This window comes from Panthera leo, chromosome B4, assembly GCF_018350215.1.
Source record: "Panthera leo isolate Ple1 chromosome B4, P.leo_Ple1_pat1.1, whole genome shotgun sequence".
Taxonomy (NCBI): domain Eukaryota; kingdom Metazoa; phylum Chordata; class Mammalia; order Carnivora; family Felidae; genus Panthera; species Panthera leo.
In genome coordinates this window covers 36,932,158-36,954,736 of record NC_056685.1, presented here as the reverse complement: position 1 = coordinate 36,954,736, position 22,579 = coordinate 36,932,158, and the positions used below count along the sequence as shown (strand labels likewise).

At 38.5% G+C, this 22,579-nt stretch overlaps 1 protein-coding gene across 1 annotated transcript in view; it reads right to left on the bottom strand.

The window, feature by feature from the left end:
- Nucleotides 1-22,579, bottom strand: part of KDM5A (lysine demethylase 5A) — a 94,174-nt gene that overhangs the window by 55,290 nt on the left and 16,305 nt on the right. The window contains exons 5-10 of the mRNA XM_042945475.1: nt 21,726-21,860; nt 13,809-13,914; nt 12,586-12,677; nt 11,841-11,999; nt 9,533-9,652; nt 8,678-8,836 (exon numbers count right to left, since the gene is read on the bottom strand). Of these exons, the coding sequence (XP_042801409.1) occupies nt 8,678-8,836; nt 9,533-9,652; nt 11,841-11,999; nt 12,586-12,677; nt 13,809-13,914; nt 21,726-21,860 (771 nt within the window). The remainder of the gene's footprint in view (nt 1-8,677; nt 8,837-9,532; nt 9,653-11,840; nt 12,000-12,585; nt 12,678-13,808; nt 13,915-21,725; nt 21,861-22,579) is intronic.

Sequence of the window (22,579 nt, the reverse complement as noted above, 5' to 3'; positions counted from 1 at the left end):
AAAAGAATTCCAGTTTCCAGAAACAAAGAAAAAGGAAAGAAAGGCAGAATGAAAAAGGAAAGCTACTGACTGAGTTTTCATAGAGGCTTCTCTGGATATAAGGGCTGGACACTGAGTTGCAAAAGCCTACCCTGAAACCATTATGAAGCCTTAAAGTGCTTATCATCCTTGCTGGGAGCAGTTCTCAAAGTGGGGTCCAGGGAACCCAGAACTATTTCCGGGACTATGCAAAGTCAAACTATGCTCATAGGAACTGTTAAGATGTTATTTGCCTTTTTACACTCATTCTTACAGGGATGTAGTGTGAATTTTCCAGAGGATACATGATATGTAACATCACAACAGACTGAACGCACAAAGAAGAAAGTGAACCCAGCTGCCTTCTATCAGGTAGTCGAAAACTGCTAAACGTGGATGCCAGGTACTGAGGGAAGGAGGAAAGTTCATTATTATGTGCACTTTCCACAATACAGAGTTGAAAAAATAAAACCCTCAAAGTAAGAGCTTTAACAGCCAATGACAAAGCTGAAGACAGAATGTGTCAACTAGAAGTCAGATTTGAGGATATCATCCACATTGTAGCACAAAAAAATGGAAACTATAAATATGTAGTTAAGAGTCACAGAGGACAAAATAAGAAAGTCCATCATAGGTTTAAGTAGGAATTCCATGCAAACTGGTGCAGCCACTCGGGAAAACAGTGTGGAGGTTCCTCAAAAAATTAAAAATAGATCTACCCTATGATCCAGCAATAGCACTGCTAGGAATTTACCCAGGGGATACAGGAGTGCTGATGCATAGGGGCACTTGTACCCCAATGTTTATTTATAACAGCACTTTCAACAACAGCCAAATTATGGAAAAAGCCTAAATGTCCATCAACTGATGAATGGATATAGATGTGGTTTATATGCACAATGGAATACTACTTGGCAATGAGAAAGAATGAAATCTGGCCATTTGTAGCAACGTGGATGGAACAGGAGAGTATTATGCTAAGTGAAATAAGTCAGGCAGAGAAAGACAGATACCATTATGTTTTCACTCATATGTGGATCCCGAAAAACTTAACAGAAGACCATGGGGGAGAGGAAGGGAGGGGAAAAAAAGGTACATAGAGGGAAGGAGGCAAACCATAAGAGACTCTTAAATACTGAGAACAAACTGAAGGTTGATGGGGCGTGGGAGAGACGGGAAAGGGGGTGATGGGCATTGAGGAGGGCACCTGTTGGGATGAGCACTGGGTGTTGTATGGAAACCAACTTGACAATAAATTATATTTAATATTAAAAAAATAAGTAGGAATGCCATTAAGAAATAGTAAAGAAATAGGGGCGCCTGGGTGGCTCAGTCGGTTAAGCATCCAACTTTGGCTCAGGTCATAATCTCGCAGTTTGTGACTTCAAGTCCCATGTCAGGCTCTGTGCTGATAGCTTGGAGCCTGGAGCCTGCTTCAGATTCTGTGTCTCCTCCTCTCTGCCCCTCCCATTCTCATGCTCTGTCTTTCCTGTCTTTCAATAATAAATAAACGTTAAAAAAAATTAAAAACAAAGAAATAGTAATGAAATATGATTCATACCCTCAATATGTTTTTTAAAAAAGGTTTTCAAAAAATACTATTCAATATGTTTTTTAGTTGGTTGGTCAGCTGGTTGTGTGAAAACATAATCAATCTAGTTGAAGAGGTAAGACCTACATACAAAAAGTTTCAAGACAACAGTATACACATGAAACTCCAAACACAGATAAAAGAGTAAATTCTTTAGTTCTTCAGAGGACAATAGTAATTAGTGTGGGTTTGCATCATTAAGAAAACTTTTTTTTTTAATATTAATGTTTGTTTATTTTTGAGACAGACACAGACAGAGACAGAGTGTGAGCAGGGGAGGGGCAGAGAGAGAGGGAGACACAGAATCTGAAGCAGGCTCCAGGCTCCAAACTGTCAGCACAGAGCCTCATACAGGGCTCAAACTCGTGAACCGCGAGATCATGAGCTGAGCCGTAGTCAGAGGCTCAATCGACTGAGCCACCTAGGCACCCCAGGAAAACTTTATGGAAAAGAAGAACCTGAGTAAAGCTTAGAAAAATAGATAAGATGTGACAATGAATGACAGAAAGACAGAATATATACTGTCCTGGCTGGTGAAGGGGAAGACTGAAATTAGTCATACTCAGAAACACAGGAAATAAGACTAGAAAAGAAGAATGGACCTTTAACCTTAAATTAAGAAGCTTGGGTTTTATCCTATATTCAGAAAAGAAATAAAACAGAATCTGAAAAATGAAACAGTATAAACATAGTATCTTAAATATTTTTAAACTTTTGTTTATGGAAAGTTTCAAACATAAACAAAAGTAGACAGAACTGCATAATGAACTCCAGAAGACCTCTCAACCTTAACATGTTAAGTAAAAGCAATATATTTAAATTTTTTTAACGTTTATTTATTTTTGAAACAGAGAGACAGAGCATGAACAGGGGGGGGTCAGAGAGAGAGAGGGAGACACAGAATCTGAAACAGGCTCCAGGCTCTGAGCTGTCAGCACAGAGCCCGACGCGGGGCTTGAACTCACAAACCGCAAGATCATGACCTGAGCCGAAGTCGGACGCTTAACCGACTGAGCCACACAGGCGCCCCAAAGCAATATATTTAAAATGACTGCAGAGACAAGCAGTAAGCAGAAAATCTGGTTAACATAACAGGCCTAAGACTACTATTCTTCAAAAAGCCTAAAGTTCTCTTGGCTGGTATGTGGAAACTTACATGGCAAACAGCTCCCTACGCTAATAAAAAAGAGTGATTTATGATGCCTAGACCATACAATGTGGTTTATGTACACTTGCTTTCTTTCTGGGAGTTTGGGATTTTATAGTATGTGTTAAGCACAGGATGCCCAGGTCACCAGCCTCCAATAAAAACCTTGAGTTGGATCACTAATGAGCTTCCCTGGTAGGCAATACTTCCTACACATTGTCAATTTGATACTAGTGCCTTCTATGTAACTCCATTAGGAGGACTCTTGGACACTTCTACCTGGTTTTCTCTGGATTTGGACCATGCATCTTTTCCCTTTGCTGATTTTGCTTTGTATTCTTTCACTATAGTAATCATAGCCATGAGTCCTCCCAGAAAATCAATGAACCTGGAGATGGTCTTGGGGACTCCAAACACGAGTGGTCATTATTTAAGATTATGACAATCATCCCAACATGATGTGACAGGACCTAGACAAAGATGGTAGTAGTGGGTATGAAAAGAGGCCAGTCCTACAGAAAATAATGAAAAATGAACTAACAGGATTTAGTCGATGACTTAATATGGAGCCAAGGACAAGAACAAAAAAATGTTCCCAAGTTTTCAAGTTCTGTGCCTATTTTTATTCCTTAGAAGCCCTGTTGGTAGAGCACATTGTATTCATAAGACAATATATTAACTTCAGAAGTACTTCTCCAGTAAACTATGACTCCAGAGAAATACGCTATCAGATACTGAGAGCTATCTCATGCAGAAGTTCAACACAAATGTACAACGCCTAGTGAAATGTTGGTAGTTATCTGCTATTCTAGTACAGTAACTTTACCGTAACTGATATTAAGTATAAAAAGTCTGAGGGTTTTACACAAACTCTAATTAGTCCTTAAAATCCTTTTGTAATAAAGAAGTCCTCTCATTCTATCTTTAAACACAACAAAAGTATCCTGTGAAAAACATTACTGCTTAGAAAACAAAGAGCAAATCCACGATCCAGTCTAGAAAAAAAGTTGTATCACCTGTCTCTTTATACTATGGTTGGTTACAGCCCAGCATTTCTCCACATTCATGAAGGTGAATAGAGCAAAAGCAGAAATAGATAAATATTCATTTAAAACTCAAACATGGAGAAAGATTAATATTTGTATTATTAATATTAGGTGCTTAGGTTTAACACTTAAAATAATCTTTAAAATCTCTGTGACCTTGTTTTTAAGATCAGAAGATATAAATATCTGTTTAAGAACAACTTAAAAATTCAGAACAGGGGCGCCTGGGTGGCTCAGTCGGTTGAGTGTCCAACTTTGGCTAAGGTCATGATCTCGCGGCTCACGAGTCTGAGCCCCGCGTAAGGCTCTGTGCTGACAGTTTGAAGCCTGGAGCCTGCTTCAGATCCTGTGTCTCTTTCTCTCTCTATCCCTCCCCTGCTCACACTCTGTCTCTTTCTCTGTCAAAAATAAATAAACATTAAAAAAAAGTTTTTTTAATAAAAAAAAATTCAGAACAGAAACAAAATTCAGAAAAAGACAGAAAAAGTCTTTTCCCAATAATTCAGTAATTGCTCACCACTTGGCAAAGGAAGGGTATAAAGAAACTCTGATGTGTTTCCTTACACCTATAAAAACCACATTAAATTCAGTGATACTGAACAAACCATCTGTGTATTATCTATGTTCTCCTTCTATTGTAATCATTCTCTTTCTCCCTTGGTAAAACCCAATGTGTATTCTCTAATCTATATTATCCTAACCTGATTATTCCAACCTGTACTCTACCTACGCAGAAGGAAAAATATAATAACAAGGCTAAAATAATAAGAAAGCCAAAAGATGTAACTTTTGATCATAAAGAAATGAAACAAAATGAAAACTTAATTCAGCACACATTAAGTGCTCAGATACTGGTTGGCATAATATCCAATGAGATGGTACCATGAATAAACTGGGTAGGTAATGCTATAAGGAATTAGGATGGACTGAACAGGGCCTGAAGGGACTCAAAAACAAAAAACAAAAAGGGTAAGACCACGTAAGTAGTATACTCCATTTCTTTTTAAAAAGAATATGTAATTCTGCATGTGTGATATATAAATGCTTGCATAGAGGGGCGCCTGGGTGGCTCAGTCAGTTGAGCGTCCGACTTCGGCTCAGGTCATGATCTCGCGGTTTGGTTCGTGAGTTCGAGCCCTGCATCAGGCTCTGTGCTGACAGCTCAGAGCCTGAAGCCTGCTTCAGATTCTGTTTCCCTCTCTCTGTCCCTCCCCCACTCATGCTCTGTCTCTCTCTCTCTCTCTCTGTCAAAAATAAACTTTAAAAATAAATAAATAAATAAATAAATAAATAAATAAATAAAATGCTTGCATAGATCACTGTATCTGAAGAACAGCTAGAAGATGAAATAGTGTCTTCCTCTGTTACATTGGTGATCTGGGTAGGAGGGAGACTTTTAATTGTAAAGAACTTCCAGCAGTGGCAATATGGAGAGGTTGGGCAATTCCCCTCCACAAAAAACAAAGATAAATCTGGACAGAATTATCAAAACAGCCATTTCTAAGGCACTATAAATCAACTAAAGGCAAACAACAGAACAAGACAAAAAACTGAGAAGCATTTACAACTGAAAGACTAAAAGCCTGAATAAAAACATTCCCAGATAAGCAAAGACTGAAAAAAATTCATTCCTTAGCAGACCCATACTACAAATAAAAGCAGTCTTCCAGCCTGAAAGAAAATGACCTGAAAAAGTAAGTTGGATCCCACAGGAATAAATGAAGAGCATCAGAAATGGTGTATTTGTGAGTAAATAGGTAAAAGAGTATATGTGTATTTTTTACCTTCTCTTAACTTTTTAAAAAAGATGGTTTAAAGTAATAATTATATTGCTGTGTTGTCGTGTTTATACAATATGTAGACATACTGTATAACAATACAGTGGGAAATGAAGAAAAAAGTTGCTATATTCACCAGAATTAGGTCAATATTAACATAAAGTAGGCTGTGTAAAGACCATTTAAAAAGTTAAAAAGGGGCAAAAGGGGCACCTGGGTGGCTCAGTCAATTAAGTTCCTGCCTCTTCATCTTGGCTCAAGTCATGATCTCACAGTTCATGAAATCAAGCCCCGAGTCAGGCTATGCACTCAGCGTGGAACTTGCTCGGGATTCTCTCTCTCCCTCTCTTTCTGCCCTTCCCATGCACACACGTGTACTCCCTCCCTCTCTCTCTCTCTCTCTCTCAAAAATAAACTTTTATAAATAAATAAGATGCATATTAGAATTCCTAGAACCACTAAATAACTAAAAAGCATATATGCAAAACAAAAAAATCTAGAGGAATTAAAATGGTATTATGAAAAATCTCTGTTTAACACCAAAAAAAGGCCACAAAGGAGAGACAGGAACAAAAAAAACCACGAGACACAAAATCACAAAATGAACAGACATGAATCAACCGTGTCAGTAATTATATTAAGTGTAAATACACTAAACACTCCAATCAAAAGGCAACCCTCAGACTAGGTTTTTTAAAAAAGCAAGATCCCGGGGCACCTGGGTGGCTCAGTTGGTTAAGTGGCCGACTCTTGATTTTGGCTCAGGTCGTGACCTCACAGTTCAAACCCCCTGTTAGGCTTTATGCTAAGAGCACGGAGCTTGCTTGGGACTCTCTCCCTCCCTCTCTCTGCCCCTCCCCTGTTGGCATGCACGCACATGTACAACGCGTTCAAAAATAAATAAAAATAAGCATTTTTTGTTTTAAGAAGGCAAGATCCAATCATATCCTCCTACAAAAAACACACTTTAGATTCTAAGATACAAACAGATTCAAAGTAAAAGAATGTTAAAAGATATACCTTGCAAATACTAACCTTAAGAGAACTGGGATAGTTATTCTTTTTTATTTTTTAATTTTTTTTTAATCTTTATTTATTATCAAGAGACAGAGACAGAGCATGAGCATGGGAGGGGCAGAGAGAGGGGGAGACACAGCATCCCAAGCAGGCTCCAGGCTGAGCTGTCAGCACAGAGCTTGACACGGGGCTTGAACTCACAAACTTCAAGAAGCATGATCTGGGGGCGCCTGGGTGGCGCAGTCGGTTAAGCGTCCGACTTCAGCCAGGTCACGATCTCGCGGTCCGTGAGTTCGAGCCCCACGTCAGTCTCTGGGCTGATGGCTCGGAGCCTGGAGCCTGTTTCCGATTCTGTGTCTCCCTCTCTCTCTGCCCCTCCCCCGTTCATGCTCTGTCTCTCTCTGTCCCAAAAATAAAATAAATAAATAAATAAAAAATAAATTTAAAAAAAATAATAATAAATAAATAAATAAAAAGAAGCATGATCTGAGCTGAAGTCGGACACAACAGACTGAGCCACCCAGGCGCCCCAGGATATTCTTTTAACTATATATCCTTCTGCACTATATAACCTTTTTTTTTTTAACCATGTGTAACTCTTTTCATAGGAAATAAAATTCTTAATCACTGCCAATATAGAAGGAAAGGAAAAGTGAAAAGGACCAAAATAATGAGAAAAAGAAGTGAATGATCATCTTAATTCAGCTTTATACATAAGGGTCATCTCCTATTTGACAGAACTTCAATATATATTACAGTTTAAATGCACTCTTTGAAAACCTACCTGCTCAGGTGTTGAAGGAAACTTAATTTTGAACCTATCAAGAAATGTAACTCTTTTTTAAAAAATCTTAAATCACTTCAAACACAAAGAGGCAAAATTTTTTTAACTGGAATCAAAGTTTTAAACTAATTAAAATGGTTGGGGCACCTGAGTGGCTCAGTCGGTTGGGTGTCCAACTTCAGCTCAGGTCATGATCTCACAGTTGGTGGGTTCAAGCCCCACATCGGGCTCTGTGCTGACAGCTCAGAGCCTGGAGCCTGCTTCAGATTCTGTGTTTTCCTCTCTCTCTCTCTTTGCCCCTCCCCCACTCATGCTCTGTCTCTCAAGAATAAATAAACATAAAAAAAAAATTAAACTAATTAAAATGGTTTTGGGGCACCTGGGTAGCTCAGTCAGTTAAGCATCCGTCCGACTTTGGCTGTCATGATCTCACAGTGTGTGGGTCTGAGCTGTGCTAACAGCTCAGAGCCTAGAGTCTGCTTCAGATTCTGTGTCTCCCTCTCTCTCTGCTCCACCCCCGCTGTGCTCTGTTTCTCAAAAATGCACAAATGTTAAAAAAAGATTTTAATAAAAATAAAAATAAACTAAAATGGTTTTAAAATGCAAAGCTAATGGGAGAGTGGGGAGAAAAAATAATAATAGTAATAATAAAATGCAAAGTTAAGGGTGCCTGGGTGGCTGAGTCGGTTAAGTGTTCCAACTTCAGCTCAGGTCATGATCTCACAGTTCGTGAGTTCAAGCCCTGCGTCGGGCTCTGTGTTAACAGCTCAGAGTCTGAAGCCTGCTTCAGATTCTGTGTCTCCCTGTCTCTACTCCTCCCTCACTCACTCTGTCTTTCTCTCTCTCTCTCAAAAATAAACACTAAAAAAAAAAAAAAAAGGTTTTTTTAATGCAAAGTTAAATTTTTAAGGGTACTTTGAATGTATTGTTTTTAATTTTTTTTTAATGTTTATTTTTTGAGAGAGAAAGACAGAGCATGAGCAGGGGAGGGGCAGAGAGAGAGTGAGAGACAGAGAATCCGAAGCAGGCTCCAGGCTCTGAGTCGTCAGCACAGAGCCCGTCACGGACTGTGAGATCATGACCTGAGCCGGAAGTCGGACACTTAACTGAATGAGCCACCCAGGTGCCCCTGGATGTATTGTTTTTAAAACTGAAGGTAATATATAATGTCCAAATCCTACAGATTGAATATTTTAAATGAATGTAATCCCTTAAAATTAGAGAAAGGCAGTTTTCTACTATGCAAAGGCTAAATCAGCTTGGGCTAAGTTTGAATTACTACTATCTGCTCTGCACCTCTTCTTCTGGCAGCATCTTTCTCCGACCATCCTTCACAGGAAATCCACTTCCAAAGTCTTTTGAGGAGATATCAGCTCCATACTCTACAATAACATCTTCTTCAATGCTGCTCACCAGCCGCCAGAATTCCTTTTCTACTAGTTCTGTAGGAACCATCTATACAGGGAAAACAAAGATTACAGATTACTAACTCACTATAACCATAACCTTCTAAAACATAAAATGCAGATCAAGTGAACACAAACCCATGATAAAATGAAAAGTCTTATTTCCAGAGCTGAAAAGACCAGGTTCTTAGCTTTTTCCAATGAGGACAGCGAAATGCTAAAGGCAACCTAAATGTTCAGAAAAACATAATAAACTTGAACTGCCTTTTTCTGTAAACTGTTTTCCAACTAAGAAATATAAAAATGACCCAGGACATCAAGAAAGAAAAAAGGAAATGCAAAAATCAAGGCTGAACTTTAATAGCTTTGGCAAATTTTTTGGATAAGGATTTTAAAAAGCCCAAGATCCCCTAGGAGAAGAACAAACTTCATATTACAAGTAACAACAAAAGGAGCAACTGCCACATACTTCATGGTTTTCTATAAAAGATTTCCTACAGAAGGCTAATAAACAATTCCAAGATCAAAGCAGATTTCTCAACAGGAGAGTGCACACTGCCACATTAGCAAATGAAAAAAATAGAAACAGATGCCAGGCCCCTTATCTTTAGATTTAATATTCTATCATCTTTCTCATGCTGTCCCGATTTTCCACAAAATGATGAAAGTAAAAAGCAAACCAAAAGCTTTGGACACAGATAAATCTTCAGACTTCCCCAAACCGACCTAAAAGAAAGATACTCACATGAACTGGCATATTGAAATAATCAGACTTAAAATTATCTGCCATCTCTCCAAAGCTCTGAAGTGTATACTCTCGTACAGCTTGTTCAAATCCAAAGGCCTCTCGAGGTTTATTGCATTCCTAGGAAGAAGAAATACTTAAGATTAACTCACTGAAAATGAACAAAATATTAAGGCTCTCAGGCATTACCTTCTTTGATCATTTCCCTAGGGGAAGCAAATCCAATCAACCTTAGCAAAACAAGTATTAATTACTTGCAATATGAAATCAGTAAATAATGTTCTAAAACCTTAACTGCATTTTCACAGCCTTCCAGTAGGAAGGTGGCAATGAGACAGCTTCAGACTCTGGAGTTGGCATTAAGCTCAGCACCAAGACAAGGTGAGAGGGGCGCCTGGGTGGCTCAGTCGGTTAAGCTCGGCACCAAGACAAACACCTGGAGGACTACTGACATGCAATCAAGCCCAGGGATGCTACTCATTCTCAGTTTACCAGTGGATTTAGCAATGGAGAAAATAAATGTTCACAGACAAAGGAAAGATAATGGATAAAGGGATATCCACTCGACTGCTAGAATATCTAGCTATAGGAATGGTTGTTTCACACCACCAATCACCCTAACCAGTATCTTAACACAAATTCTCAGAGTATAACTGCTTTGGAATCATCTAACCATGAGAATAACAAATAATAATTCAAAGCTCTGAATACACCTAGATACAACCCAGCCAACTCCTTCCCTTCCATATCCTACCACAACATTCTGTTAAGCAAATGGATTAGGTATTTCAGGACAATAATGTCAATGTAATCTTTGAATAAGAATAATTTAGAATAATCAAGTAAAAATTTAAATAAGCTAATAGATACTATCCATTTACCTGTTAACATGAGAACTGGAGACATAAATCCTAAGTTCTAGAACTTTATGTCTGATTTCTACTTTGGTTTTTTTTTTGAAGTTCATTTATTTAAGTGATCTCTACACCCAACATGGGTCTTGAACCCATGACCCCAAGATCAAGAATTACATGCTACAGGGAGCCTGGCTGGGTGGCTTAGTCAGTTGAACGTCTGACTTTGGGTCAGGTCATGATCTCACGGTTGTGAGTTCGAGCCCCGCACTGGGCTCGCTGCTGTCAGCACAGAGCCTGCTTTGGATCCTCTGTTCACCCTCTCTCTGTCACTCCCCTGCGCTTTCTCTCTCTCTCTCTCTCTCTCTCTCTCTCTCTCTCTCTCTCAAAAATAAAACATTTAGGGGTGCCTGGGTGTCTCAGTCAGCTGAGTGTCTGACTTTGGCTCAGGTCATGATCTCGCAGTTTGTGAGTTCGAGCCCCACGTTGGAGCTATCAGCACAGAGCCTGGAGCCTGTTTCAGATTCTGTCCCCCTCTCTCTCTGCCCAACCCCACTTGTGCTCTGTTTCTCTCTCTAAAATAAATAAACATTAAAAAAAATTTTTTTTAATTTAAAAAATTTAGGGGCACCTGGGTGGCTCAGTCAGTTAAGCATCTGATTTCAGCTCAGGTCATGATGTCACAGTCCGTGAGTTCGAGCCCCGCATCAGGCTCTGTGCTGACAGCTCAGAGCCTGGAGCCTGCTTGGGATTCTGTGTCTGTCTCTCTGCCCCTCCCCCGATCATGCTCTGCATCTCTCTCTCTCTCTCTTAAAAGTAAATAAACACTAAAAAAATAATAATTAAAAATAAAACATTTAAAAAAAAGAGTTACATGCTCTTCCGACTGAGCCAGCCAGGTTTCCAGGAATATGAACGTTCTGAGCAAGAGTATCATTCACCTACAGCAATAAACAGAATTATCTAACCGATAGTCAGAAAAAGTTTTTGAAAGGCAAACTGCCGTAATACAACTGTTACATTTTCATTCAATATTGCTCTTAAAAAATCCTAGATATTTTAAAGCACCTGGGTGGCTCAGTTGTTAAGCATCTGACTTCAGCTTAGGTCATGACCTCACAGCTTACGAGTTCGAGTCTCACACTGGGTGAGCTCGAGCCCTGCTTCAGGAGAGCTAGTGCTCTGCTTCGGGTAAGCACAAGCCCTGTTTCAGGTAAAACATGAACCCTGGATGAGCTCCACCTCTCTCTTTCTCTCTCTCTCTCTCTCTCTCCCTCTCTCCCTCTCTTTCACCTGTGCCCTCTCTCTCTCTCTCAAAAAAAAAAAAAAAATCTTAGCGATTTTAAACATTGAAGAACAAAGCAAGCACTTTTGGAAATTGGATTTACTGTATGTGTGTATGTGTATATTATTGTTATTAATTAAAAAAGAATCTATAAAGTTTAGGCTTGTACCTCAGCAACACATTTAGGACACCTCCAGTCTCCTTTGGGCACATCAGGTAGTGGGGGAATTAAACAAAATGTATGATAGCTGTCATCACATCCATCACACAAAAGCAATTTATCTTCATTATTTCCCCGACCACAAAACATACAAACATAGAGATCAACCTGTTAGAAAACAAACAAAATAAAAGTCTATTTTCTACAATAAGTAATACTGAATTTTTACCAGGAATTCCTTAATTGAAACAAAATAATGTATACTAAAAAGTACACATAACTTAAATCCTGAATATTTTTTAAATGACTGTATTTAAACAGGTTTTCATAAAATCTCCTCAATTTCCTCAGCACTTCTACTTAATAAAAGCATATCAAGGTATCAGAATAAAGAAAGACTTTCTAGACCACTTGAAAGTCAATTTCTATAAATAAAATACACCATGTCATCCTTCCTATACACAAACACTCTTTGTAGAGAATGAATACTGAGCACTGTCCACAATACAGCTCAAGAATTTAGATTCTTATTCTCTCATTCACAAGGTATACGTGAGTATAACTTAAGGGAAGAGTCAATGTAAATGGACAAAGCAAGGTTAACATTACATAAACAAAAGCTGCAACTTTAAATTTATCATCCAGTCCTCTAACCAAATGAACTAACCAAATGGCATACTAATACATAACGAGATAAAAAAGTGCAAAACTAAAAATAAATCCTTTCCCTCCTGACACATCTCAGAACACTTACAAAGTTAACAGAGAGAGTTCCTTTCCGTTGTCTCATTTGCATGTTAAATGCGTCTGACCTGTTGGTAACTTTTCGTCTTCGGGAGACCTCATCTTGAAATAAAAATAGTTATATAATAATAGTAAAAACTAATGTTGAGAGCTTACTCTGGACCAGACACTACTTAAAATTATTTAAATTAAATCTCACAACACTATGAGGTAGATATGCTACTATCCCCATTGAAGATAAAGAATCTAAAGTATAGAGAAGTAACTTGCCCAAAATCATAAAGCCAGTCAGAGGCAGATTTGGGAATCCATTCCAGGCAATCAAGCTCTAGAGAGCTTAACTACTAATTCTATACTGCCTGTATGTAGTACTTATCAGGGACTAACTTGAGACTAGTTTTCAGATCACTGCCAGCCAATGCATTAAGTACAAGAATGAAAAAGACAATTAAGTGCTTAATTCTTAAAAGGGTGATAATAAATATCATAATGTATTTGGTAAGTCCTATCACACTGAATGTTTTTAGAGTGATGGGACAATATTATCTGATCCTCCAGAGTTCTTGTCCACAATCTGAATTGTGATTTATATCATGAAATGGATAATAACTAATGTAACTTGTGATTATAGCACTTCATTAAATTCATATATACTAAAAACAAATCCAACACAACCTTTGTTAAACTGAGTTTTCAAATTGACATGTACATAGAACAGCAAAACTTGACCTTTACATTAGAAATTTTACTCACAAGAAGTTTCAAACATACTAAGCTGAGAGTAACTAGGCTTTCTTCACAGTTTTTTTTAAATGAAGTGTCATAATGTATCAAGATAATTATGGAAAAACAACAAAGTTGGAATTAGAATGTAAGTCATGAACTCCCCACAGTACATGTCAATAGTAAAGGTCACGGAACCCTGTCTCTGAATTTAAAAGCTTTAGATCACCAAGTAAGAACCATTTATTTCACCACTCTCTCATAAACTAAAGCATTCAGAAACTATAAATTTCTGTGTCACGTATCAGACATAAAAATGAAAATTTATCTCAAATATAAAAATTCAATAAAATATGGTTCCTCAAGCCTTAAATTCAAGATTATCTGCCATAAAGGGTGATCTAAAAACCATACTGCAAGTTTACACTCAAGAAAATCCCAAGGCAGACCGCAATTCAAATATTATTTTTATTACCTTATTTCTTTTCATGACCAAATAACAGATTTTACCTTCTTTATCTTTTGCTCCCATCGCTAGGCCCACAACCTTAGGGCCAGCCCCAAAAATTCGAAGTTTCTTCAGTTCCGTGTTTCTATTCACCTCTCCAGATTCTGACTAAAACAATAAACAAAACTCGTATTATCTAATTATTCTGATTCATATATTTATTTTCCTAACCAAGAAAAATTTCAAGATCCTCTTCAAAATGAGAAAAAAATTAACTGATTTCTTCTCTCTAAATCCACTCACTGCCTCATTACAACAGTTGAACAGTCATCCAAGCACTATGCAACACCCAGCTTCCTTTCAACAAAAGAAAATCTATCTCTAAGAAAAGCACAGTTGTCAATTAAGTTCTGTCCAGAGACAAATAATACTGGTAATAACCAATATAATACTGGTAATAACTCAACAGAGATCCTCACTTCTAACTTGCTAATGGACATCCTTCTTTGAACAGAAGGCAGTATGCCTAGTCCATGAGATGAATGATTATCCTAAGCCAATCATGCCATTTCTCATTATTAGTGATGACCTAGCCAGAGGTAGAAATGTTACCCTGGTCTAGCCAATGAGACACAAAGAATGTCTACTGGAAGTCTTTTGGGAAGATGTTCATCTTCTAATAAGAAAAAGCTTCTCGAAGAGTAAGCCTTTTGTCCCAACTTCCTTCCATACTGCTAGGAGATTCACCTGGTGAAAGTATGGTGCTGGACTATGCAGCAACCACAATGCAATTAGGAAGAAATATATTACCCACACACTGAAGAAAGCAAGGCAGAAAGATGGAAAGAGCCTGGCCCTTCATGGCAATGTGCAGTTGCTGCATCAATCCTAGAACTACCTATACCTGTAAATCTTATGTGAAAAACGTGTCCTTATGTGAAAACTGTGTTGTTAATGTTTAAACTGATGTCATTTGGCATTCTAGTACTTGAAGACGAGAGCATCCTGGTAGACACAAGTGTTACATCATGAATTCAGATGGCCCATACGCTCTGAATGTACACTAAATAAATAACCAAAATTTACTAAAAATATAGTCAGTAAGAATAAAAATAAACCAGGACAAAATACAGAGTACCTCATGATCATATAAGAACCAAACTACCTATGATCATATAAGAGCCAAACCAACCAAAATGGCATTTTAATACACATAAACTTTGATTTGATTATACTAATTTAAGTATAATGGAGAAATTGGCTCAAACTTAGTGTCACTAATGAGACATATTGGCATTATGGGCTTCATTCTAAAGTATAAATATGCTAAGGATTTGATAACCCTTCACAAACTGTTTTCTTTTTTTTCCTTGTAAATTATGCTTTAATTTCTGCAATCAGATATGATGCAGTGAGATACAAGTATAAACTTTCATTGTACCTCCAGAAAATAAAAAGCACATTTATACAGATATAGCCCAACAGCTTATTCCCTTAAAAAAAAAAAAAGTTTTGAATGTAATTAAAGGTAATTTATCTTCAGTGTAAAACCTTGAATGTATAAACGAGCTTTCAAAAAGCTCACTAATGAGGTTGCAGATGAAAAACAACTCTAGCAGAGAAAAGCAAGTGATGTGATAGAAGAAGGGGGAGTGGGGTATCTTTCATAACTTGGTTTCTTGTTTAAGAGACTGATGGAAGGCTTGTCAAAGACACTGAGCTAGAAAATAACAAACGAAAAATGGATTTAGAAAAGGTAATAATGTTTGAGGTGTACTGAATTCAGCATACCTGCCGTGGCCACCAAGAAGTACACGTGTATACGTATATTCTACACACACACACACATCCCAGGTAAACAGAAAAGAAACATGGTGTCAAGACATATTTAGGAGAGTTAGGCGCCTGGGTGGCTCAGTCAGTTAAGCTTCTGACTTCGGCTCAGGTCATGACCTCGTGGTTGATGGGCTCAAGCCCCACTCTGGGCTCAGTGCTAACAGCTCAGAGCCTGGAGCCTGCTTCAGATTCTCTGTCTCCCTCTCTCTCTGTCCCTCCCCTTCTTGCGTTCTGTCTCTCTCTCCCTCTCAAAAATAAATAACCATGGTGTCAAAACATATTTAGGAGTCTTGGGGCACCTGGATGTCTCAGTCAGTTAAGCATCCAACTCTTGATTTCAGCTCAGGTAGAGATCTCACAGTTCATGCGTTCAAGCCCCACAGCAGGCTCTGTGCTGACAATGTGGAGCCTGCTTGGGATTGTCTCTCTCTCTCTCCCTATCTGCCCTTCCCCCGCTCACTCTGTCTCTCTCAAAATAAACTTAAGAAAAAATTTTAAAAAATAAAATGAAATAGAATAAAATAAAATAAAATTAAATAAATAAATAAATATTGAGAATTTAAGATACAACAGGGCACCTGGGTGACTCAGTCAGTGAAGTGTCCAACTTCAGCTCAGGTCATGATCTCAAGGTTCATGAGTTCAAGCCCCATGTTGAGCTCTGTGCTAACAGCTCAGAGCCTGGAGCCTGCGTCAGATTCTGTGTCTGCCTCTCTCTCTCTCTCTCTACCCCTCCCCCATTCATACTCTGTCTCTCTCTCTCTCTCTCTCTCTCTCTGTCTTTCTCTCTGTGAAAAATAAACATTTAAAAAAATTTTTTTAAAAACATTAAAAAAAGAATTTAAGATATAAAACAGATGAACATAAGGGAAGGGAAGCAAAAATAATATAAAAACAGGAAGGGGAACAAAACATAAGAAACCCTTAAACAGAGAGAACAAACTCAGGGTTGCTGGAGGGGTTGTGGGTGGGGGCATGGGGTAAATGGGTAAGGGGCATTAAGGAGGACACTTGTTGGGATAAGCACTAGGTGTTATATGTAGGGGGTGAATCACCAGACTCTACTCCTGAAATCATTATTGCACTATACGCTAACTTGGATGTAAATTTAAAAATAAATAAATAATAGGGGCACCTGGGTGGCTCAGTCGGTTAAGCATCCGACTTCAGCTAAGGTCATGATCTCGCGGTCTGTGAGTTCGAACCCCGCACCAGGCTCTGTGCTGACAGCTCAGAGCCTGAGGCCTGCTTCAGATTCTATGTCTCCTTCTTTCTCTGTCCCTGACTCACTTGTGCTCTGTCTCTCTGTCTCTCTCTCTCTCTCAAAAAAAAAGTAAACATTGGGGCGCCTGGGTGGCTCAGTCGGTTAAGCGTCCGACTTTGGCTCAGGTCATGATCTCGCGGTCCGTGGGTTCAAGCCCCGCATCGGGCTCTGTGCTGACAGCTCAGAGCCTGGAGCCTGTTTCAGGTTCTGTGTCTCCCTCTTTCTCTGACCCTCCCGTGTTCATGCTCTCTGTCTCAAAAATAAATAAATGTTAAAAAAAATTTTTTTTTAAAGTAAACATTAAAAAATAAATAAATAAATAATGAAGTAAATAAATTAACATAAAAAAAAAATTTTTTAAAGACATATTTAGGAGTCTTGAGTGTATAGGTAGTACCTGAAATCACAGGGTAGATACACAGCTAGGGAGACTAAAGATAGGAAACGACTAAAAACACCAAGTAAAAGGCAATGAGAAAAGAGAACAAAGATGACTAAGGAAAGGTCAGAGAGTGAAGACAATAACCAGGAGAGAGGCATCATGAAAGCCAAAGAAAAATCAAGGTAACTAAATTTCAAGGAGAGGAGTCAACAATCATATTAAATGTATATGTGACCAGAGATGAAGTAGGATAAGAAATTAAAAAAAAATGTACTCAGCTTCTAACAATTATTAACTCAGTGGTAACTTAGGCAGTGCAGTTTCAATAAAATGATTTTACTCAATGTCAGATGACAGAGTATAAAAGCTAAGCAAAGAGGCACCTGGGTGGCTCAGTTGGCTGAATGTCCAACTTTGGCTCAGGTCATGATCTCGCAGTCTGAGTTCCAGCCCCTCACTGGGCTCTGTGCTGACAGCTCAGAGCCTGGAACCTGCGTTGTATTCTGTGTCTCCTCTTTCTCTGCCCGCCCCCCCCCAACCCACTTATGCTCCTTCTCTCTCAAAAATAAAAAAATTAAAAAGTAAAAAAGCTACACAGATACTGAGGAAACAAGACAACACAGACTATTTTTCAAGAAACTTCACTTAGAGGGGCACCTGGGTGGCTGTCAGTTGGGCATCCGACTTCAGCTCAGGTCATAATCTTGCGGTTTGTGAATTTAAGCCCCATGTCGGGCTCTGTGCTGACATCTCAGAGCCTGGAGCCTGCTTCAGATTCTCTCCCTCTCTCTCTGCCCCTCCCCTACATGCGCTCTGTCTTTCTCTCTCAGAAATAAATACTAAAAAAAAATTTTTTTAAATATAAAAAAAATGAAGTTCATTTAGAGAGGCAAGGAGTAAGGCACTATCTAGGAAGAGAGTTTTTGTTTTAAGATGATACATAAACATGTTTACACTGGGGGTAAAAGAAGATCCAAGCAGACAGAGAAGGTAGGAGAGAAAGATTTCACAACTGGTAATATTGAAATCACTAAAGAAGCCAGAAAGGATGGATGTGGAAGGATTATCCTTAGAGACAAAGGTACCCTTTGCCCACTGAGATTGGCAGAAATTAAGAATGAATACTAACAATTCTGTGTATGGGGCAAGAAGTTGAAGGAGTTCTACCAGAAAGCCTTTATTTTCTTTCTGAAACTGAAGACTAGGAATGAGGCAGACTTGGCAATACAGTAATTAGGGATAAATTGAGAGTTGAAGAAATTCTTTTCTTTTTTTAATGTTTATTTATTTTAAGAAAAAAAAAAAAGAGAGAGAGAGGGAGCACACATACCCAAGACAGGGAGGGACAGAAAGAGAAACCCATGCAGGCTCTGCACTCTCAGCTCATATCTCACCAAGTGTGAGATCCTGAGCCAAAATCAAGAGTTAGATGCTTAACTGACTAAGCCACCCAGGCGCCCAAGAGTTATAGAAAAATTTTTTTTAATGTTTGTTTATTTTTAAGAGAGAGACAGAGTGTGAGTGCGGTGAGGCAGAAAGGGAGACACAGAATCTGAAGCAGGCTCCAGGCTCTGAGCTGTCAGCACAGAGCCTGACACAGAGCTCGAACTCACAAGCTATGAGATCATGACCTGAGCCAAAGTCGGACACTTAACCAACTTAGCCACAAAGGCGCCCCAAGAAATTCTTGCTGGCTCAGTCAGAAGAGAATGTGATTCTTGATCTCAAGGTTGTTGAGTTCAAGCCCCACAGTGGGTGTAGAGATTAAATAAATACATACACATACATACACACACACACACACACGAATGAATGAATGAATAAAATGAATGAGGGAATGAATGAATAGATCTTTGGGAAAAAAAATTCTAAAATAGTTCTACTTTCTACCTGATATCAATCAATCTGACTACAGTGACAATTATTACAATAGGTAAAACATTCTATGCTGTCCTTTTCTTATAATATGTACAGGCAATCAGCAGCAGGACTTTTTCTGGTTTCAGAAGGAACATCAAAAAATTTCATCACAAGCTGGCCAATGATTAGATGCGCAGGGCCACTTGGGGCAACTCTTCAAAAGTGAATCATCATGTCAGAGACTAGTCTTCAACTGTTTCAGGTCTTAAAATAGAATCATCACTATATACCCAAAGATGATCAGAACTTCTGAGATCAACCACAGAAATAAAAATCTAAACCAGAGTTTACCAATTTATAATGGTTTATAATTAGGAATTTCTACTGATATGTGCGCCTGCGTGACTCAGTCAGTTAAGCATCCAACTCTTGATTTCAGCTCAGTTCATGATCATACGATCTGAGTCCTGTGTCAGGCTCTGCCCTGACAGTGCGAAGCCTGCTTGGGATTCTCTCTCCCCCTCTCTCTGCTCCTCCACTACTTGTTCTCTGTCTCAAAATAAATAAACATTAAATAAAAATTTTTAAAGAAAGAATTCCTACTATGATAAATGTAAGTTATAAATACTATGTAATTATAACTAAATTATGAATTACTGATTTATATTATATATTGATAACTCACTAATTAATGAATATGTTATAACTTATAATTCACTTTCCAATGAATTTCTATTAAATTCACACTCCTCATTCAAGACACTTACTTTCTGTTATCAAAGTACTTAAGAAGCTAAATTATTATTAAGAAGATTATTTAAGGAGCATAAATTCAGGGGCGCCTGGGTGCCTCAGTCAGTTAAGTGTCCAATTTTGGCTTGGGTCATGATCTCACAGTTCATGAGTTCAAGCCCCACATTGGGCCATTGGGCTCTGTGCTGACAGCTCGGAGCCTAGAGCCTGCTTCAGATTCTGGGTCTCCCTCTCTGTCTATCCCTCCCCAACTTGTTCTCTCTCTTTCTCTCTCTCAAAAATAAATAAACATAAGGGGCGCCTGGGTGGCGCAGTCGGTTAAGCGTCTGACTTCAGCCAGGTCACGATCTCGCGGTCCGTGAGTTCGAGCCCCACGTCGGGCTCTGGGCTGATGGCTCGGAGCCTGGAGCCTGTTTCCGATTCTGTGTCTCCCTCTCTCTCTGCCCCTCCCCCGTTCATGCTCTGTCTCTCTCTGTCCCAAAAATAAATAAAAAACGTTGAAAAAAAAATTTAAAAAAAAAAAAATAAAAATAAATAAATAAACATAAAAAAAAAAAAAAAAAAAAGAGAGGCGCCTGGGTGGCTCAGTCAGTTAAGTGTCTGACTTCAGCTCAGGTCATGATCTCGCAGTTTGTGAGCTCGAGCCCCACGTCGGGCTCTGTGCTGACAGCTCAGAGCCTGGAGCCTGCTTCCGATTCTCTGTCTCGTCATCTCTCTGCCTCTCCCATGTTCATCCTCTGTCTTTCTCTGTCTCTCAATAATAAACATTAAAAAAAATTTTAATAAATAAAATAATATAAAATAAAGAACATGAATTCAGAGCAAAGAAAGCTGCCATGGCATGAAAGACAGATATCCCCTGAGCTCTAGAAAAGCAAGATGAAATATCACTACCTTCCTTTCTACTAACAGAACTCCTCACAACCCTAGATCCAATAAGTCTTATTAATAATGAATAGACCAAGTCCCTTCTCTGATTCCCACTTTCTTTTGTTTTTTTAGTGTTGATTTATTGACTGAGAGAGAGAGTGCATGAGCAGGGTAGGAGCAGAGAGAGGAGAAAGAGAATCTGCTGCTTGATTCCACAAACTGTGAGATCATGACATGAGTGGAAATTCAAGAGTCAGATGCTTAGCCTACTGAGCAACCCAGCCCACCCAGCCACCCACCCCCCTCCATTCCTACTTTCAGTGGGAACCATTTCCATTCTTACAACACAATGTTTCTTTAGATATATTAAAATCAATGATTAGGATCAAGTTAAGCTGCTCTTCTGATCCAACCACAGGTTAAATGAAACATATCTAAGAGTTATAAGGGCATCTCGCTGTCAACCTACAGACCTGTCTTTACCAACAACTTTAAAAAATGTAACTTTGAGGGCCACAAATGGGAATGGGAAAAGGAGGACAAGGAAACACAAAAAGGAAATTAAGGCATTTTTTTCTGAAAAAATTACTTTAGGCTACAGGAACACTCTAGAAGTTAACAATGGAATGGTTCAGACACAAGCTCATACTCTAGCTTTTAAAGGAATGAGTGAAAAATAAAACCACCCTCTCCTACTCCTCTCACTTCTACTAACCATGAAAATATAATATACTACAGATCATCAGCATGTCTATAACGCTGGCCCTACAATACCCAGTCACCCTCTGATTTGTCATCCCTCTCAGAAACTGTTCAAAATTAACAAAAAGCTTGCTAAATCAAATCAAACTGAATTTTATAATTTCTTCCCTGTTTATTGTAAAAGTAAATGAAAAATAGGGCTCTTCAAGTCCTAAAGAACAACAGTATGTGACTGCCTCCAATAACCACGTAACTGTTCTGCAGTCAATGCACTTAAAACGCATGTTAAAAATGATCCATGGAAGCTGATACCTGAGACTTGACACGTCTTGTTCTTTTCGGCAGAATGTTCACTCTTGTGCCTGGCTCTGGGGAAGTTTGGACATCAGTGCCAAGAACCTCAGGCTCTACTTTTTCCTTTAGATCTAAATTAGGCATTTGTACACCCTAAAGAATCAGAGCACACAAAGAGAGCAGATTCATTGATAAGAAGTCAGATTTGAGAATCAGGAGAAAAATAATAAATTTCCAATAAATCCCCAAAATTACATGAAAGCAGGTGATAGTTCTACCCACCAATCGATCTACAGATTCAAGACAATCCCTATCAAAATCCTAGCGGGCTTTTGTTGTAGAAATTGAGAAGTCAGTCCTAAAATTTATGTGGAAATGCAAATTGTTTGGAAATTCTGAAAAAAGTAGAACCAAGTTGGAAGACTTATACTACTGGATATCAAAACTTACTATAAAGCTATAGTACTCAAGACAGCACAGTATTAGTATCAGGGTAAATATATGGATCAAAGAACAAAACGGAGACCAGAAATAAACCTACATTTATAGTCAACTGATTTTCAACAAAGGTGTCAAGATAAATGGGAAAATTTAAACAAATGATACTGGTACAACTGGATATTCCTAACAACCCCCCACAAACGAACTTACACTTTTACCTCATACTACACACACACACACACACACACACACCCTGAAAATGGATCTCATACCTAAATATAAAAGTTAAAACTATAAAACTTCTAGATGAAAACAAAAAGTAGCTTTGGGGCCTTGGGTTAGGAAAAGATTTCTTAGGACAATAAAAGCACAATCCATAGAAGCAGGGAGGAGGGAAATCAATAAACTACTCTTCAAACAGACACCATTAT